At 32.4% G+C, this 17,079-nt stretch overlaps 1 protein-coding gene across 1 annotated transcript in view; it reads right to left on the reverse strand.

Annotated features, from left to right (window-relative positions):
- The window catches only part of Lrp1b (LDL receptor related protein 1B), a 1,492,917-nt gene that overhangs the window by 74,393 nt on the left and 1,401,445 nt on the right, over positions 1-17,079 (reverse strand). The window contains exons 78-82 of the mRNA XM_077794359.1: positions 15,719-15,942; positions 14,558-14,664; positions 5,907-6,023; positions 4,048-4,221; positions 2,797-2,922 (exon numbers count right to left, since the gene is read on the reverse strand). Of these exons, the coding sequence (XP_077650485.1) occupies positions 2,797-2,922; positions 4,048-4,221; positions 5,907-6,023; positions 14,558-14,664; positions 15,719-15,942 (748 nt within the window). The remainder of the gene's footprint in view (positions 1-2,796; positions 2,923-4,047; positions 4,222-5,906; positions 6,024-14,557; positions 14,665-15,718; positions 15,943-17,079) is intronic.

The raw sequence follows: 17,079 nt of genomic DNA on the forward strand, positions 1-17,079 counted from the left end.
GTAGTGGCAGGTGTTAAACTGAAGGCAGGGAGATCATGAGGACTTCATTTAAATCCTCTGAATAGGTCACACGATGCCCCAAAATAGAATAATGTGGAGTGAGTAAATGTGGGACTATTCTAACAATAATTCTGAAATGAGCATCGCGTCCCTAATTTCTGAAGAAAATAAGGGAAAATTAGGATGATTCTTCAATTTCTGGTCAGGACAATAAAATGGGAACATGAGGATAATAGGAAATAGAGAGGTGAGTTTTTTTTTGTTGCAGGGGAGGTACGAAGGATTGAACTCAGGGATACTTGGCCACTGAGCTACATCTTCAGCCCCGTTTTTTATTTTTTTTAGAGACAAGGTCTCACTGAGTTGCTTAGTGCCTTGCTTTTGCTGAGGTGGGCTGTGAACTCTTGATCTTCTTGCTTCAGCCTTCCAAGCCTCTGGGATTACAGGCCTGTGCCACTGTGCCAGGCAAGTTAGTTTTTAACATAAAAAAAAATCTTAGATGCCTATGTAAATGCATGTGGCAATCTCCAGAAAATAATTGACTACAGGATGAGATTTTTTAAAAAACAATTTTTAAAATGACAATATGTTTGCTTAATTCAGGTGGGTCAATTGAGACCAAGATTTTGAGACCAGCTTAAGCAACATAGTGAGATAAGTCCCTCAACTCCAATTTTTTTAAAAAAAATACTAATACTAATATAACAGTTCTGAAATCTACATATTTACATTCCTGATTGAAGTACTTCAGACCAGTATGAAGGCTTAAATGCATGGAGATCAAATTGAATATTACTTAACATTCATTAGATTTAAGATTTTCTTTTCAATCATAAGAATGAGGTTTGAGGAAGTTTCTGGAGTCACACCTTTCAAGTAGAGGTGAAGTAAACATTTCCAAAACTGTTTTAGACTTGCATAAGTGTGTATTTAAACAAGCTTCCTTGTTTCATGCATAAAATAAACAAGTCTAGGAATGTTTATCTTCTCCTCAGCCCCTTTCTATCTCTCTGTTTTGTGGCTTCCAGGACTGAGCCAAATTCCTCTGGTACATTCCTCTGTTATGATGTTCTGTCACATTTCAGGACCAAAGTAATGAAGCCACTCAATCATGAACTCAACCCCCTGAAACCATCAACTAAAATAAACCTTTTCTCCTCTAAGTTATTCTTGTCAGGTGTTTTTGTCACAGATGAGAAAAAATTATTAATAAAACTCTCAATGCTTTAATTTTCTTATATAATAAAATATGAGAAATCACAATATATTATCATTGGGTTTTATGCAAATTAAGGGAAATTTTATGTATTATATATAATATATATAACATGTAATACATATTGTGTATGTAAATATGTGTATATGTATATGTTTTGTGACATAAAATTTAGTAGGTATAGATTTTATTTTCTCTTAAAAACATTTTCACATTAGGACTAATGTCTTCAATGTGAGAGAGCTTATTATCAGTCTACCTGCATATTTAAGAAACAATGCTTCCTTTGCTTTTATATCACACAATTTTGTTTCTTATTTTGGTACTTGGAATGAGCCTATGGGCACTTTACTACTGAGCTACATCCCTGGCTCTTCTAATACTTTATTTTGAGACAAGGTCTTCCTCTTTTGCTGAGGCTGGCCTCAAACTTGTGATTCTCCTGCCTCTGACTTCCAGTTGTTGGCATTACAGTTTGGTACCACCATGCCAAGCCTAGTTTGTTCTTTCTATTATTTTTTTCCTATTTAACACTTTGTATTTATAATGATATTTCAAATTTTCATTGTTTTTTCAGCTAACAAAAAGAAAGATGGAACAAAACTTCAAATTATTAAAATCCAAGATGGAGAAGGAAATATTACCACAGGTACTACTGAAATCCAGAGGATCATCAGAAACTATTTTGAAAATGTATACTCCAATAAGTTAGAAAATCTTGAAAATATGGAAAAATTCTTAAAGACATCTGACCTATCCAAATTGAACCAGGACGATATAGAAAACTTAAACAGATTAATTTCAAGTAATGAAATTGAAGCAGCCATCAAAAGCCTTCCAGCAAATTAAAGCCCAGCTCTTCCTGGATTCATAGCCAAGTTCTATCAAGACCTTTAAAGAAGAACTAATACCAATCCCCCTCAAATTATTCCATGAAATAGAAAAGAAGGGAATTCTGCCAAACTCAATTTTTTTACTGTTTATTCTAAACTTTGGCTTCTCAAACTTAAACTGCATGAGGAGTTTTCTCAGATTTATTTCTAAATTGGTTCTTAGTCTCTAAACCAATGTTTTACCTTGATCAGAAGCCCTCCACACATTTGTAAATCAGAGAAGTAATAGTATTTGTTGTAAATCTGATTTTATATGAAAGAAACTGAGATTCAGTTTATAACTTAATCTCTGCTTTCAAAATTATCATTTGCCCATAGGAATGTATTAAAATAAATTTAATGAACAAATAATCAGATTTGGGGTTTGGGTTTAAACCCACAGCAGAAGGGCATCTCCAAAAAAATTATCTTCTATAATACATAAGCTATATAAAAATGTCTTTGATTCTGTAACTTCATAGTTCCTGATTTAGTCAGTGCATGTCAAGTGCTCAATGTTTGTGAGCAAATGCAGAATGAATTAATAGGAAGTCTTTGTCAGAAAGAACAGTTTACACAGACATTCAAGAATCATTGATATCCTGGCAGCTAAATTGATAAAAGAACAGGAAATTATGCTCAGTAATAACTGTAAAAATTTATCACAAGGACTAATTCATTATTTACTAAAAAATGGAGAATACCTACCTAACAGACTGTCATCATTGCAGGTTCCATTAATCAAATATTTGCCTTCTGGGCAAAAACAGGTGGCCCCAGAAGGATTCAGCAAACAGAGGAATTCACATCCTAAATCCAAGCAAGGATTAGGTACTAATGAAAACAAAACAAAAAAAGCAAAGAAATATATAAGTATACTTGCAATAGGTTTCAAACACATAAAATTCAATAAGGCAAAATGATAAATTTGCAATATTAAAAAGAAATTAAATCAATTTTTACTGCATGTATTTCATTTTGATGTTATATTTTTTCTTTTATAGAGGAAGAGAAATTACTACCTTTCATTAACAGTACGATTGCCCAAATCATTCTTTCCAAAAGGAATAAGAATCTATTCAAATCTATACTTTGTCATTCTTTCTTGTGACTAATTGTTTTTTGGCATAAGAGTTCCTCTTAGAACCTGAAGTGCAGTCTAGGGCTGTGTTTTAAAAGTAAAGCCACTTGAAGTTGAAAATGTATTTGAAACATATTTTTCAGGATAATTACCTCAGTGATTTATTTTCCTACTCCCTTCTATAAGGGAAAGCTATAATAATAATAATAAATCATAAACTATAAATCAAATAAAATTACAACTGTTGGAAAGAGTTCTTGCTATTTTTTAGACTGGAATGTTAATGCTATGGTAATTACTTGGTTATCAGTAACAAGGGTCAAAGTGGCTAATGAACTATGAATTCCTTAGATTGCATGGTTCATCTAGAGAAGCCTAAGGTCTTCTTCAGTATCTTAGAAAAAAATAATAGATAACTTTTATAACAAAATTAATTTTAATTCCAAAATACTCAGCCAAATGCTGAACATTTTCATACCTGTTAAACTAGAAATGGAAACTTAGGTATTATCTGTATATTGGCTTCCCTAATTTAAAAAGTCTGGTGTTACTAACATTAAACTTACTCAATCTACTGGGGTTAAAACTTGAAATAGTTAAGGAATACACACACACACACACACACACACACACACACATACATATGTGAAAGATTAAATTCAGGTATGCTGTACCACTGAGCTACCTCCCCAGACCTTTTCATATAGTTGCTGAGGCTGTCATCGAACTTATTATCCTCCTAGCTCAGCCTCTCAAGTCTCTGGGATTAAAGAGATTTACAAGCATGAGACACTATGCCTCGCAAAAGTGTACACTTTTAATAGATAAAAAGAAAACAATCACAAATGTAGGCAACTTTTAAAAAATATTGTACTTACAGTCTAGTTGTTTATAGCGATGAGATATCAAAACACCTTTTGTTTTATCAACATCTAAAGCCAGATACTCTACTGAACCATGTCCAAATTTTTGTACTCGAAATACACCATTTTTTGGTCCTGCTCCATATATATAATCCTCAAAGATATCAATCCTATGTGGATGTAACAATCCTGGAATTTTTAAAAGATAGGATTATAAAAGCTGTAATACATAAATTGAAGTTAAAAAAAAAGTTTACCCAAGACACCATAGAAAATCTTATTTATGGTCTTTAAGAAAATTTTTCAGAATTGGAATATTTTAATATTAGCTTAGAAGTTGATGGAATTAATTTCTTGGAAGTGGAGATATAATAAATACTAAGCATGTCACTCAGAATTTAGAAAAAACATTTCAATCATTAATTTAATCATATTCGACATCACCAAGCATTTGCTAAAGGTCATTATATGCAGAGTAATTTTTTTCTTCTATACAGTTAACAAATAAAAATCTAGGTACAGGCTGACCTCATTTGTAGCACCAAAACAGACAGTTCATTAAACTCTAAATTCGTATTCTGGATCCAATTAGTAATTAAATAGAATGGTGGAATGACTGGTAATCATGAGTTAAAAATCTTTGACACTATTATAAAGTGTTTTAGAAACAGGATAAGGAAAACAAACTAGCAAACTGCCATCATTCACATGACATCGTTGCTTAAAAATAATAGTGACCATCAATTTTCACATTTGGTGACTGTAATTTTAAGACATTTTATCAAAACAACTATCAACCCAACTTTTGGTAAATGAAATTTGTAACAAGTAGAAACATTTATATGTTATGATCTAGAGGTTATAAAACAAAAAGTAACATTTAATTTTATATATTTTCTTCTTCGGTGTTCCTTGAGAAAATAAAATGTACATTTAAGCTGAAACAAGCTAACATTATTTTAATATAGTACAGAAATGTAAACTTTCTCCATCTGGTTAATTGATACAAAAATCATGGAGACTTTTCCCATCTGGGTCATTGCATACAAAAATCATACCGTTTAGGGAGATGCACAGTGAAAATTTGATACAATTATTTTTTCCAGCTTCCCTATTTAAAAATAAACAAATAAAAGGAAGTTATCCTTTATTTAAGAAATGCAATATGCCAAAATAAAGACTGAAAATTTGTGTTATAAATAACTTGAGGTAAATATGTGAAGGGGTTGCAGGGGAGGGAAGGAAAAAAAGTCACAGGGAAGAAATTAGACTCAGTAGAGACATCTGATACAGTCAGACCAGGAAAGTTTGAGAGACGGCAGGGAGCTACAAAATGAGAGAGTAAAAATATGAGACAGGAAGAAGCAAAAATAAGAATGGGTGCAGTACCCAAAGGCCACAGTTAGAATTCTGTGGTCACCAGCAGTAGAGGAAATTGTCATTTTCTATATGCTGTTTTTCACATGGATAATGGGGTCCTTCAGTACCAGTGATGGTTACTATGAAGTTCTATTACATATAATAATTTGTTTCTTGCATGCTGTTACAGAAATTTGAAAGACAAAGTAGGGTCCACATGTTCTACTCTTGACTATTTGATGTATCCTGCTCAAAATGGAACACCACAGAATCCATAGAAGGAAATTACTTTTTGAATCTGGCAGCCTGGCCCATGTTTTTCCAAGTCAAGAATGTCCTCTGCCCTGGTCTCTCTGATATTCTAGTACGAATGAACATTTTAATCAATAAAAGAAATGCAAAGAAAAAGGAGACATAATTTAAGAAAAATCATAATGCAAAGCTTTCATAATTATATCGATGTTATGATTTAATACTCTCAATAACAAAAATAAAACCAAAAGCCTCTCACAAACCTTGTTTACTGCTGACACAGATCACTGAATCAGAGCCATCGTACAGAACACTACCAATTACGGAGAGCTCAAAGTCAGCCCAGTATATGCGTTCACTAAAATGATCCACGGCCAGACCTGCAAACATAGACAAATAATGGAATTTGAGATCATTTAAAAGTATGATTTCACTTCTTCATGTAGTTGTTTTCAAGCATCACAGAAATAACCTGTTGTTCATCATGGTACTGTAGAATTCAGAATAATTGAAAACCTTATCTCAAATCAATCCTTATCTTAGATTACTTAGCCTTTATTTAATAAGCTGCAAGTAAAAAATCTTACCTAACACAGGAAGAGAGACCTTACATATCAGTTCTTTTCATACTTTCTACCTTCTTAATTTTGGCTATTCCCTACCAGTTTTCTATATTTTTATGCTTATACTATACATAGAATGAATACATTATTTAATCTGTTATCCAACATTTTTTAGAGGTAATTGGGGGTAATTCTTACATTTTAAATCTTTTCATGAAGATACAGTTCTCATAATATAAAAGGTGTACTTAATGACAAGTTGGCCTATGATGTGTAATTGTAAGTCACCTATACGTGTGCTGATGTTTAAAGTGACTACAGATTGATATTTATAGTAGAAAGAAACGAATGGTAAAGTCCCTCATTAAGGTCCTATAGTGCTTGAATTTCTAACTTTTTCTCTGAGACTGCTTTTCTTCAATTTCATCATAGGTATCTGTCAGTGAATAACAATCGATAAAAATGATATAGGGCAAAACAATAATGTTCTTCTGCTTATCTAATTTTTACCTTTTGACTTTGTAAATCTGATTGGAATCTATCCCAGCAAAAATATCATCAACACAAAGAGTATTCTAGAGAGTAAAGTTTCTTCAATTTAGAAGAGTAAGATCTATGACATATGAATTCTATAATAAATCCTCACTGCTGTAGATATCTATTTTCTGTGATTTATCTAATCTTTAGATGTCACATGGAACATACTTTGAAGATGCAATGCAATTAAAATACATTTTGCAGATAAATGTTACAGAATTTTCACAATTTCAACATTCAATAAACAGCCAAAATCAAGACCATGGAATGAAAGGTATTTTAAGTTTATGTAAAACTTGTATTTCTATGAAGATAAATGGAGACTTAACAATCAAAATGGAACATAAATTATGGTGAAAGTAATTTGTGAATAACTTTTAAGTTAAACATGTAGATCTAACTGAAATATAATCAAACTAAATATAAATATTGCTCTTCAAGTAAATACATATGTATATATGTATTATCATGTCTAACTAGCTTTTGAGAAATGATTTAACAATTAATTAATGCAACTGGTTCATAATTTACTAGTTTCTGCTCAATGATTAATTGTCTTGTTTGAGTCATGTTTAGAGCTATGTTTTTGCTACTTCCTGTAAAATCATGAGTAACATGAACCATAAAGTGTTCCAATTTCCTGCTGGTGCTATTATAGTTCAAAGTAGTCACCTAAGAAAGGTTGAAAACACTTTTCCTTCTTTTCTAAGGAGGTAATACAATATGCACATAAAACAAAACCCTCTGTCCAAAAAAACTGGCTTTACACCTAAACTATTAAATTTGCTAATCATGGAAAAGAAGAAAACAATGTGTGTGTGATCCAATTTAATTAACAATATGATTTCTGAAATTTACTAAAAGTGCCATATATTGCATTGCTGCTCTATGCTTGTTCAAGATATCCTCAATTTTATCAGCTTTTGTCACATGTGCTTTTGGATGGAATTACATCTAGATAGAAATTATACAACAAAGTTTTTAGATGAATAGGGTTTATATTACAAAAATCCACAAATCAATGATTTTTGATTTTTCCTTAAGCCCTTTAATAAAAGAGATAGTCTTTAAATTAAAAAGTTAATAAAGGAATCAGCTAACTTTTCCTGTGGTATCAATGAATGTCAAGTTTATAGGAAAGAACAATCTCATGACTTTCTTTAAAGTATCCCAACTTCTTTTGTCTTTAATAAAGAACCAATGATACAATGAAAAATAAAAACAAAACAAGAAAAGAAATTCTCAAGAAACTTTCTTATCAGAACTGTAAATGACAAATATATGGAATTGAATTAGAAGTACAGAAAATTTAAAATACTATAATGATTTTAATTCAGTACACAAATCATAAATTAAAAGGTTTATAAAAGACAAAGATGAAAGCTAGATTTCAGTGATATAGGGTAACAGCACTAATTAAGTAGTGATTCTCTCAATACCATCTCCCTCCATAATGCCAAGACTACTACCATGCTTTAAGAACTTGTTGAACCTTGCTTTTGTTGGACTCTGAAATTTAAAAAAATCTAATAGTTTCTATATTTCCATTATAGTCTAAAAAGAAAAAAATTTTAAAAATATTATGAGAAATGGTCATAATACCAATATGATATTTGAGAGAAGACTTAGAATAATACATTTCAACCACTGCATCTTCAGAAATAGATGAAAGGATAAGATACATTCTGTTTTAAGGCAATGCAAGGATTTATATAGTAGAAAAAGTCATCAAGTAATCCCTAACATACTCTCAATTTAAAAGGTATTGAGAAAAGCTAAAATAACTGAATATATTTACCACTGTTAAATTTATTTTTTTAAAAATTGTTAAAATTAATTTTCAGATTGGTTGTCTGCTTAGAATCAAAGACTACAAACTATATTAAAATCCACCCCTCTCTCTTGTACACACAAACATATGACAGCTTTATTAAAATAAATGCATCAAGGAAATGGTAAAACAGTCATAAATTTGTATCCACTTTATTTAGAGATCTTTGTGGCCAAGGAAAATGAATCTGTTTACTGAATCAAATAAGTATGAGTGTTGTCGGATAAATATATAGTCCTTCATTCTTTCTGAAATTGCCACAATTTGGAAGAGATAGCAAACAACAGCAACAAGCCTCTAGCTTTCAAAGGATGTGTTATTTAAATCAATCTCATGGAATCCTAAACGCTCCTATTAAAAGCTAAACTGGAAAGTGACTTTATCTGACACACACTGGTGAGGCAAGTACTTGCTACTCAACTAACATAAGAGACTGAAAATACATAGAATACATAGTCATGAATACATAGTCATGAATGTATTTCCATTCAAAGACACCTTCTAGGATATATTTGTACATGTCTTCCCATACATGAAATGTAAATATGCATGTAAACGCAGAATAATGATTTAGTTGTTGCCAATATTTTGTTACTACTTTTTAGTAATACCATTTAAGAAAATAAAATGAACTATTATTTCTTAAAAATCTCCTGACAATTGTTTAAACTCATTTGTATATTAATAACAGTTGGCAAAACAAATACCCAGGAGTCATTAAACACTATGAAGATGACATCAAGATATGTTTCTGCTCAATGTAATAAAATCCTACTCAAGAATTCGACATCATCATTTGTAATGTTAATAAAACAATTCATAGTTATTTTCTGTGCTATTTCAATGTATACAATACATAATTGTCCATTATATTCACTGTGCTGTGTCAGAAAATATCAGTCCTTATTCCTCCTGTTCAATGGCACAGTGCCCATTGACAGGACTCAGTTGCCCACCTCTGCTCTCCCCAGTGCCTAGTAAGCACTATTCATTCTCAATTTCTATGAGATTAACTACTTCAGATTTTACTTATAGGTAAGATCATATGGCACACTCTATCTTAGACATAGGTGCAAATATGTCATTTGAAGAAGCTGAAGAAAATTTTAAGCACGTGGCAATGAAGTTAAGTAACAGATTTTACATGTGATTTGTCAATTTATTTTTACATTAGGAATTATAATAAACATACAATGAGAAAACAAATAAAACTTAACAAAATATACTAAATGGATATGGATAAATTATCATTGCTATTAGGAAATTATGGTAGACTCTATATGGAATTCAAGGCTTTACCCTAGGAAAAAGTACATCATTTTATAATTATTATTAGCTCTAACACAGTGAAGAAAATTCATACTGGTTTTACTAACTGATTTAAATGAATCGTTACACATTATATGTAAGTTAATGATCATATTTCAAAAATAAGAAGATTGATGAGGGGCTGGGGTTATGGCTCAGTGGTAGAGCTCTCACCTAGCTCATGTGAGGCACTGGATTCAATCCTCAGCACCACATTAAAAAAATGAAATATAGATATTGTGTCTAACTACAACTAATATATATATACATATAAAATTTAAAAAGAAGATTGATGATAAAAAGTTCATTTAGCTTGTTCAATTTTAACATATCTATGTAAATGGAAAGGTTATATTTTTCTACTATTCTTTTTCTATGTGAGGCAGTGTTTTGCTCAATAATGTATGCCATCTTCTTTTTGAAACCCTTCTTTGGCTATGGTGATGCCACATTCTAACCTAATAGTATTTGGAGGCCTTTAGTGTCTTCACTTGTCATCTTTCTTCTTTTCAATATAAGCATCTCTAAAATTCTACCCTTGAGATCTTATTGACCCATCCATTGTTCATCTTAACAATGCAAGTATTATTGAATATCCGCTTTTGTTGCTAGTTTCTCAAACCAAATTCCTAGTTCTATTTTGAGTTCCAAAACTAATGTTTTTAATGACCTGTAAAATATCTCCATCTGATTGATTTAACTTGGGTCCTGGCACATCTACAACATTTTCTATGGCTGAGTGACAATGTTGCACATCTGTGCTCAAATCCCACCTTCTATGAAAGCCTACCTTGATGCCTAATTATGTTATACTGCAACCTTTCTCTCTACCATTGCCAACTCTTCTGGCAATTTCACTCTTTTTATCATAGCATTAAACACCTAAAACTGACTTTGGAATTTATTTGTAAATATTAAATTTCTACTGTCCCCATCCCATCCCTCTACTATGGCTATGTTTTTACTTCTCGTATTTCAAGAATCATGCCTGAAGTATATAAGGTGCTCAATACATATTAGTTGACTAGGTTGATATACATATTCTGAGAGTTGATACCTGTAGCAAGATAGAAGTTTTCAAGCAAATTTTTTTGATCAGAAAACACATATATTCACAATATTCATGGGGTAGACAGCCTCACTCTAACTATCTTCCAGATGTATCTGTTGCTCTTATGGATATCTGACCAGATTTGGTTTCCTGCTTAACATGAATCAATAGTACTTGCAGGGGACATTAGGACCTTATAACTGCTGACCCCTAATCACCTTTCAAAGTATCAAGTTCTATTTCATGTCATTTGTTTACTATGCTCTTTGGCTTTCCTCAATTCCATTTTCTACCATTTTGACCTATTTACTTTTCATTCCAACATTTCTCTCCACCCTACTCCTTGTCAAGGATTAGCACTTACTCTTACTCAACTCCCTGAAAAACCTTCCTTCCCTCTATATTTGAGTGACACCTATGTGCTTCGAAATTCACTCTATTCTTCTCCATAGTGCCATTTACACAGGTGTTTGTGTGTGCACACAGATATATGCAGGGTTTTATTTTGTTTTTATAGTCCACTACTTTAGACCAAAAGCTACATGAATCCAAGCATCTGCATTTCTAATAAATAATAGTGCTTGACATATAGTAAACATTCATCTTTTTACTAAAAGTAGGATAAACGAATTAAGGCAATAAGATATTTGATTCAATTCATTTATGTACTCTTTATCCCTCTTGGATCCACTTCCCATCTCATTTTCTATCCTTATCTGTATTTGATAAATTCAAGTAGACTCTCTCTGCTTTGTCTCATATATATTATCCCCTTTCTATCTGCTTATAACTTTCCAAGTCATGTTATTTTTTTTTTCCTTGTCAAGGGAATTCAATGACAATTACCTGCTCTCTTGGTCTGTGTTCTATTCAATACCTTTCACAAATGCTGCCAAAGAAATAAGATTGAAGACCTGCCTTATTCAAATCACTAATTGAATAAAAACTGTACAATAATTCATTATTGGCTAAAAAAATCTTGTGTACTTGTGTTGGAATTTAAGACTATGTTTACAGCTCATGTTATATTACAGAACCTGTCAACTTCTAGATGCACTATGACTCATCAACAAAACATATTATGCATGCAACACTGGAGCCCTGATATTACAGAACTATCTCATTTAGTTTACACAGGATTATTTCCAGGTATTCATTATTACTTCTTGGTTTGCTAATGATGATAGTACCTATATTTTAAGATAATAATTTCATTATGAGATCTCATAGCTAATAAGTAAATCTCTTTGGATCCAAAGCCAATTGTATCTAACTCCTTTAATAATAAAGAACAGGTTTCCTTTATTCAAATGCCCCCACTATGAATTAGAGTCTCTGTACTCTAAGGATATATTTAGACATAAAATAATCTTACATTTTGCAAATTCAACACATATCTGGGTATGCCTCATTCTTTTTCATTCTCAATTAATTTCCTGAAAATAGTGGTGCCATCAGTTTCATCATTACGTTGCTTGAAATGTTGAGCAGCGTTCCAACTCATGGAAGAATGTTTCATGCATGCATCTTTCCTGAGATCCACTGTGGGAGCTCATGTGTTGCCTGCCCAGATCTTCTTTCAAAGACATCCCCCACTTGTTGATCCAGCAGCAGAGACTCACAATTGACCACCCCCCCCCCCGAAAATTATGCTCAACTTATTAGAGCAGACTTGCTTAGTAAGTTAAAGCCCAAAGCCAATCCATAACAGATGGCACGTGAAAATCTACCACCCTTGCCTGACACGGGGTTTATGCTCCAGATCACATCCCTAGAGTCCCAAACCAAGAGTGGACTTTACTTGGAACCCAGTTTTACTGGGCTCTTTCCCTTTCTCTCTCTTCCTTTTCCTGGTTTCTTCTGAAAAATACATAAATTCGTCATACATAAATTCATTGCAGCCTCCCTCCAAGGAATGCACCTACAGGAAATTCCACAAACTGCTATCAAAGTCATTCTTTGAAATGAAAACATGTTACTTATACTGTGATTATGTAAAATTTTAGCATGAGGAATTTTTTATAGGTTGCTTTCACTAATTTTGCCACTTTCCTGTAACTTCAAATTTGACTTTTTTTTTTCAAATGCTAACAAAAAGTGCCTCGTGCTTAAAAAATTAAAATTGTGTGTATGCAGATCACACCCCTTAACTCCTCAGCACTCAAGGGGCTCTCCATAAAGGTGGCATAAAACCTAGTCTTCAACAGCATATTGAAGTCACCACCTTCCCTCCTTCGTGTCCACCACTCTCCTGAATGGCTGGCATGTCTCTAGGTATACTAACCCTGCTGTTTTTGACATATTTGAAGCTCACTATCTTACTGTTCTTTCTGTATGGAAAGCTCTTTTTTCACAATCACACCTCTAACTACCTCTTTGTTATTTAGATCATTCCTTAAATATAACCTTTCTAGAGATGACTTCTCTGATAATTGTAACTAAACTATCATCCCTCATTACTCTCCCTTCCTTACTATGATTTTTTTCTCTACAGAGCACTTATGATTTCAACTGACATTATATAATGTATCCTCTACAGGAAGATAATTTTTGTGAGATTGGGACTTGCTTCACATTTTTAGATATTTGTTTTTTCAGTATTTGGAACCATTTCTGGCACACTGTAGGTGTTCCATCGATATTTGTAAAATGCTTAAATGAAGACACACTTATATGAATATGTTAGATCTCAAATACTTCTCTCTCTAAAGAGTTACAAACAATCTAATTGAATAACAGGGCGTAAGTCACATTAAAATTTAGCAAGAATGTAAGTTGCCAAATGCAAGTAAATCTTAAACTACAAAGTGTAATGATTTGATAACAAAGCACACAGACAGATAATTCTTTTGTTCTTTTAGTGGGAGTGTAGTAGGTAGGTTGGGTGGCAGAGAATCCTTGAAGAGCCTGAAGCCTGGAAATGTTTTATTATTATAGAAGTACTAAAGTTAAAACTTATGAGACAGAAAAGATTCAGCTAGGGAGAGAAATTCTAGATGGGTATTCCAGATTGGGAAGCTGGGAAGGAAGTAGCATGGGAGAAAGAACATGCAGGAGGAATGAAGACCTGAGATCCTGAACAGTTCCAAGTGTTCCAAAAATTTGGAGTCATAGCTTAAATGCCATCTCTGGGATGGATTTCTAGGTCAGATTGACAAGAGCCCTAAATAAAAAGGCAAGGAATCATAAAACCTGTCTTTCACAGAAATTATTTATATCATGCTACTTTGTCCATTTCTTCTCTCATCCTCTAGTAATATTATCATCTACCCCCAGAACATTAACATAGATCTGTAAAAATACCCAAATACATTGCCATAACCTGTCAAATTTTTATGCATGTGCAATTCTACTAATAGCTTTACAACTCAGGTGATTTTCAAATAACACTCCCGTAATAATAATGACAGTATGATAATGACCTGACTTTCAAGTCAAGAAAATAGAATAAGAAACGTTAATAATGTTCACTAAATCATACTGTGTGTGTATGTGTGTGTGTGTGTGTGTATTTTTTTCACTGTAAAAATGATTATATTGCCAACAAAACTAGAAAGAATTGTTAACACTAATATATTTAGCATTCTGCTTAACATTTCAACATATGTCAGAAACATTAAATACCTGTGGGCCTCTGTAAGTTCTTTTGTATTAAAATCCTTCTCAGAGTACCATCCATGGCTGCTTCTTCTATGTGGGAGTGGTCCCCAATGACAGTCCAGTACATCATCCTGAAGAGAGCAGGTCACATAAGTTAGTTTAGTGAGGCTGCTGTTATAACCCATCTCTGCTCCAAAAGCACTGCCTCCTCAGACCACATGTGTGGTCACCTCCAGATTCCCTTAATAAGCATATTTCTGAACCAACCTGTAATCTACAAAATGGAAACCTCCAATAGAAAAGCATAAATCAACAATTTAAATAAAGTCCTACCTAAACTCACTACATTTTAAAAAACATTCTTAATAGTAAACATCATAGCACATTATTTAATATCCAAAGTTCAATTTTGAAAATTCCATGAAAACCACAGAACAAAACAATTTCCATCACTGTAATTATGCCTCTAGTTGTGACCCAATATTCATTTTATTATGAATGATGTACCAATATGCAACTTTTATTTTAATAGTGATGTCACTATTTCATCAAACAGAAATCATTCTCTTGCTTAGAAGACATCACACTGTGCAATTCTGATAGTTGAAATTGTCTCTTTTTACTTAGCATGTAGTAATTTTGTGGATGATTTGGAGTATCATTTGACATTTTCCTGTTCTTTTTTTTCCCATTATTTGTAGGTTTCCTTCTTCAAGTAATAAAAAGAAAATGTTTGTATCAAGTAATTTGTGTGTGTGTATATATATATATATATATATATATATATTTCATCATTTATTATCAAAAATAGCCAACAGCATTAATATAATACTCTACATTTAATGTGTTTGATATTTAGAAAGTTCATTTGGAGAATAACAGTAGTAGTATATGTGATCATAACACAAGTATCATTATTTTATAAGTCACATATACAAGTGAAGATATTCACAGAAACATACAAATACTATTGTGTATACAATGTATGAGACTGAAACATTTCAGGAAAAATATATCACCATTTGGTGTAAAAAAGTTATGTTTTTGTATAGAAAGAGAAGTTTGGGAATTTTTAGAAGTCTTGTGAATCTGTTACATGTTGAATACTTATTAACAGAAAGAGAGCACAATCTCTGAAACTGGATTACTCATGTCAATAATATAACTACCAAACCATTAACTTACCCTCTTTTAGGATTTACAGCAATAGCATACGGTTCTCCAGCCATATTTGTTAGGAGCCTGGTGCAGTTGGGGCCATTCAGCTGCCCTACGTTGACAGAGTACCTCAGACTGGTCCAGTGAGTAGTGTAATAACTGAACCAGTGCATTCTGGAGTGATCAGTCCAGTAAATATTCCCAGCAACCCAGTCAACTGCAATGTCCCTGGGTCTTTTAAATTCAGGACACTAAAAGAAAAACAAAACAGAACACTTTTTTAAAACAGAAACTTGTATAGTTTTCTGTATCTATACATTTATATTATGGGGGAATTATATGGATTTAGGTGTCAACTGTCACATAGGCTTCAAAAATAATTACACTCTTAATCATTATAGATGTATATCTGCACAAATCACTGGAGTTCTCATGTTTATATGTGTTTAGCCACTTCCCTGCAAGAATATTTACAGAACTACAAGAGCTTCACTTGTGATCTGTCCCAGTCAATATACATCTGCCAGCAACCATAATTCTAATATCAAACACCATTGATTATTTTAAATACATCAACATAGTAGAATTATATTCTTCTGACATCCTGTTTTCAACATGTCTGTAAAATTCATCCATATTGTAAAAGTGTCAGTTTTTTCGCATTTTATTGCTTGGCAGAATTTCATTTTGTGGAAAAATGTTTTTACCATTTGATTCATAATGTCCACTTGCCTTGTTTAAAGTTTTGAGCCATCACAACTAAAGTAGCTAATGTTTTGGGGTGAACACATTTATTTTGAATATTTGCCAAGGAATAGATGTGTTGAGTCTTAAGACATATATTACTAGAAAAACTTAAAAAAACATTTGCAACTATGCACCCTCTTTTCAGCAATGTAAGAAACTACCAATTGCTTTGCATCCTTGTTATGCACAATTTGATTTAAAAGTTCAAAAAAAAAAAATCAACGAATAAAGGTTCAGTTTGAGAGCTACTATTATTCAACATATTTTGAGGAAAGTCGCAATATCTCTCTGATAGCTTGGCTTTTCTGCTCAATATTCTGGCTTTAGTGAATTAGTGTGAGACAAAGGTAAAGAGTTCATTAGGAACAGATAGCAAGGAAAAGAACGTATGTTCTGTGCCCTTCAATTAACTTGATCACTTTCAGCAGGAACCAGTGTAGTAATTAATTTGACATGGTCAGGTTTATTGTGCATAACCAAAACTGAAAAGAGAATCTCAGGGGTATTATATCAAGACTAGAAACAATTATTTGAAGGTGATTACTTCTTAGACATGTAGTCAATGTGGAAGAACATCAAGAGGACCTAGAAACTAGTGGAAATATGTTTTAACACAAGGTAGTTTCTTGCCTGGGTTGGTA

Source organism: Urocitellus parryii, chromosome 1 (assembly GCF_045843805.1).
Source record: "Urocitellus parryii isolate mUroPar1 chromosome 1, mUroPar1.hap1, whole genome shotgun sequence".
Taxonomy (NCBI): domain Eukaryota; kingdom Metazoa; phylum Chordata; class Mammalia; order Rodentia; family Sciuridae; genus Urocitellus; species Urocitellus parryii.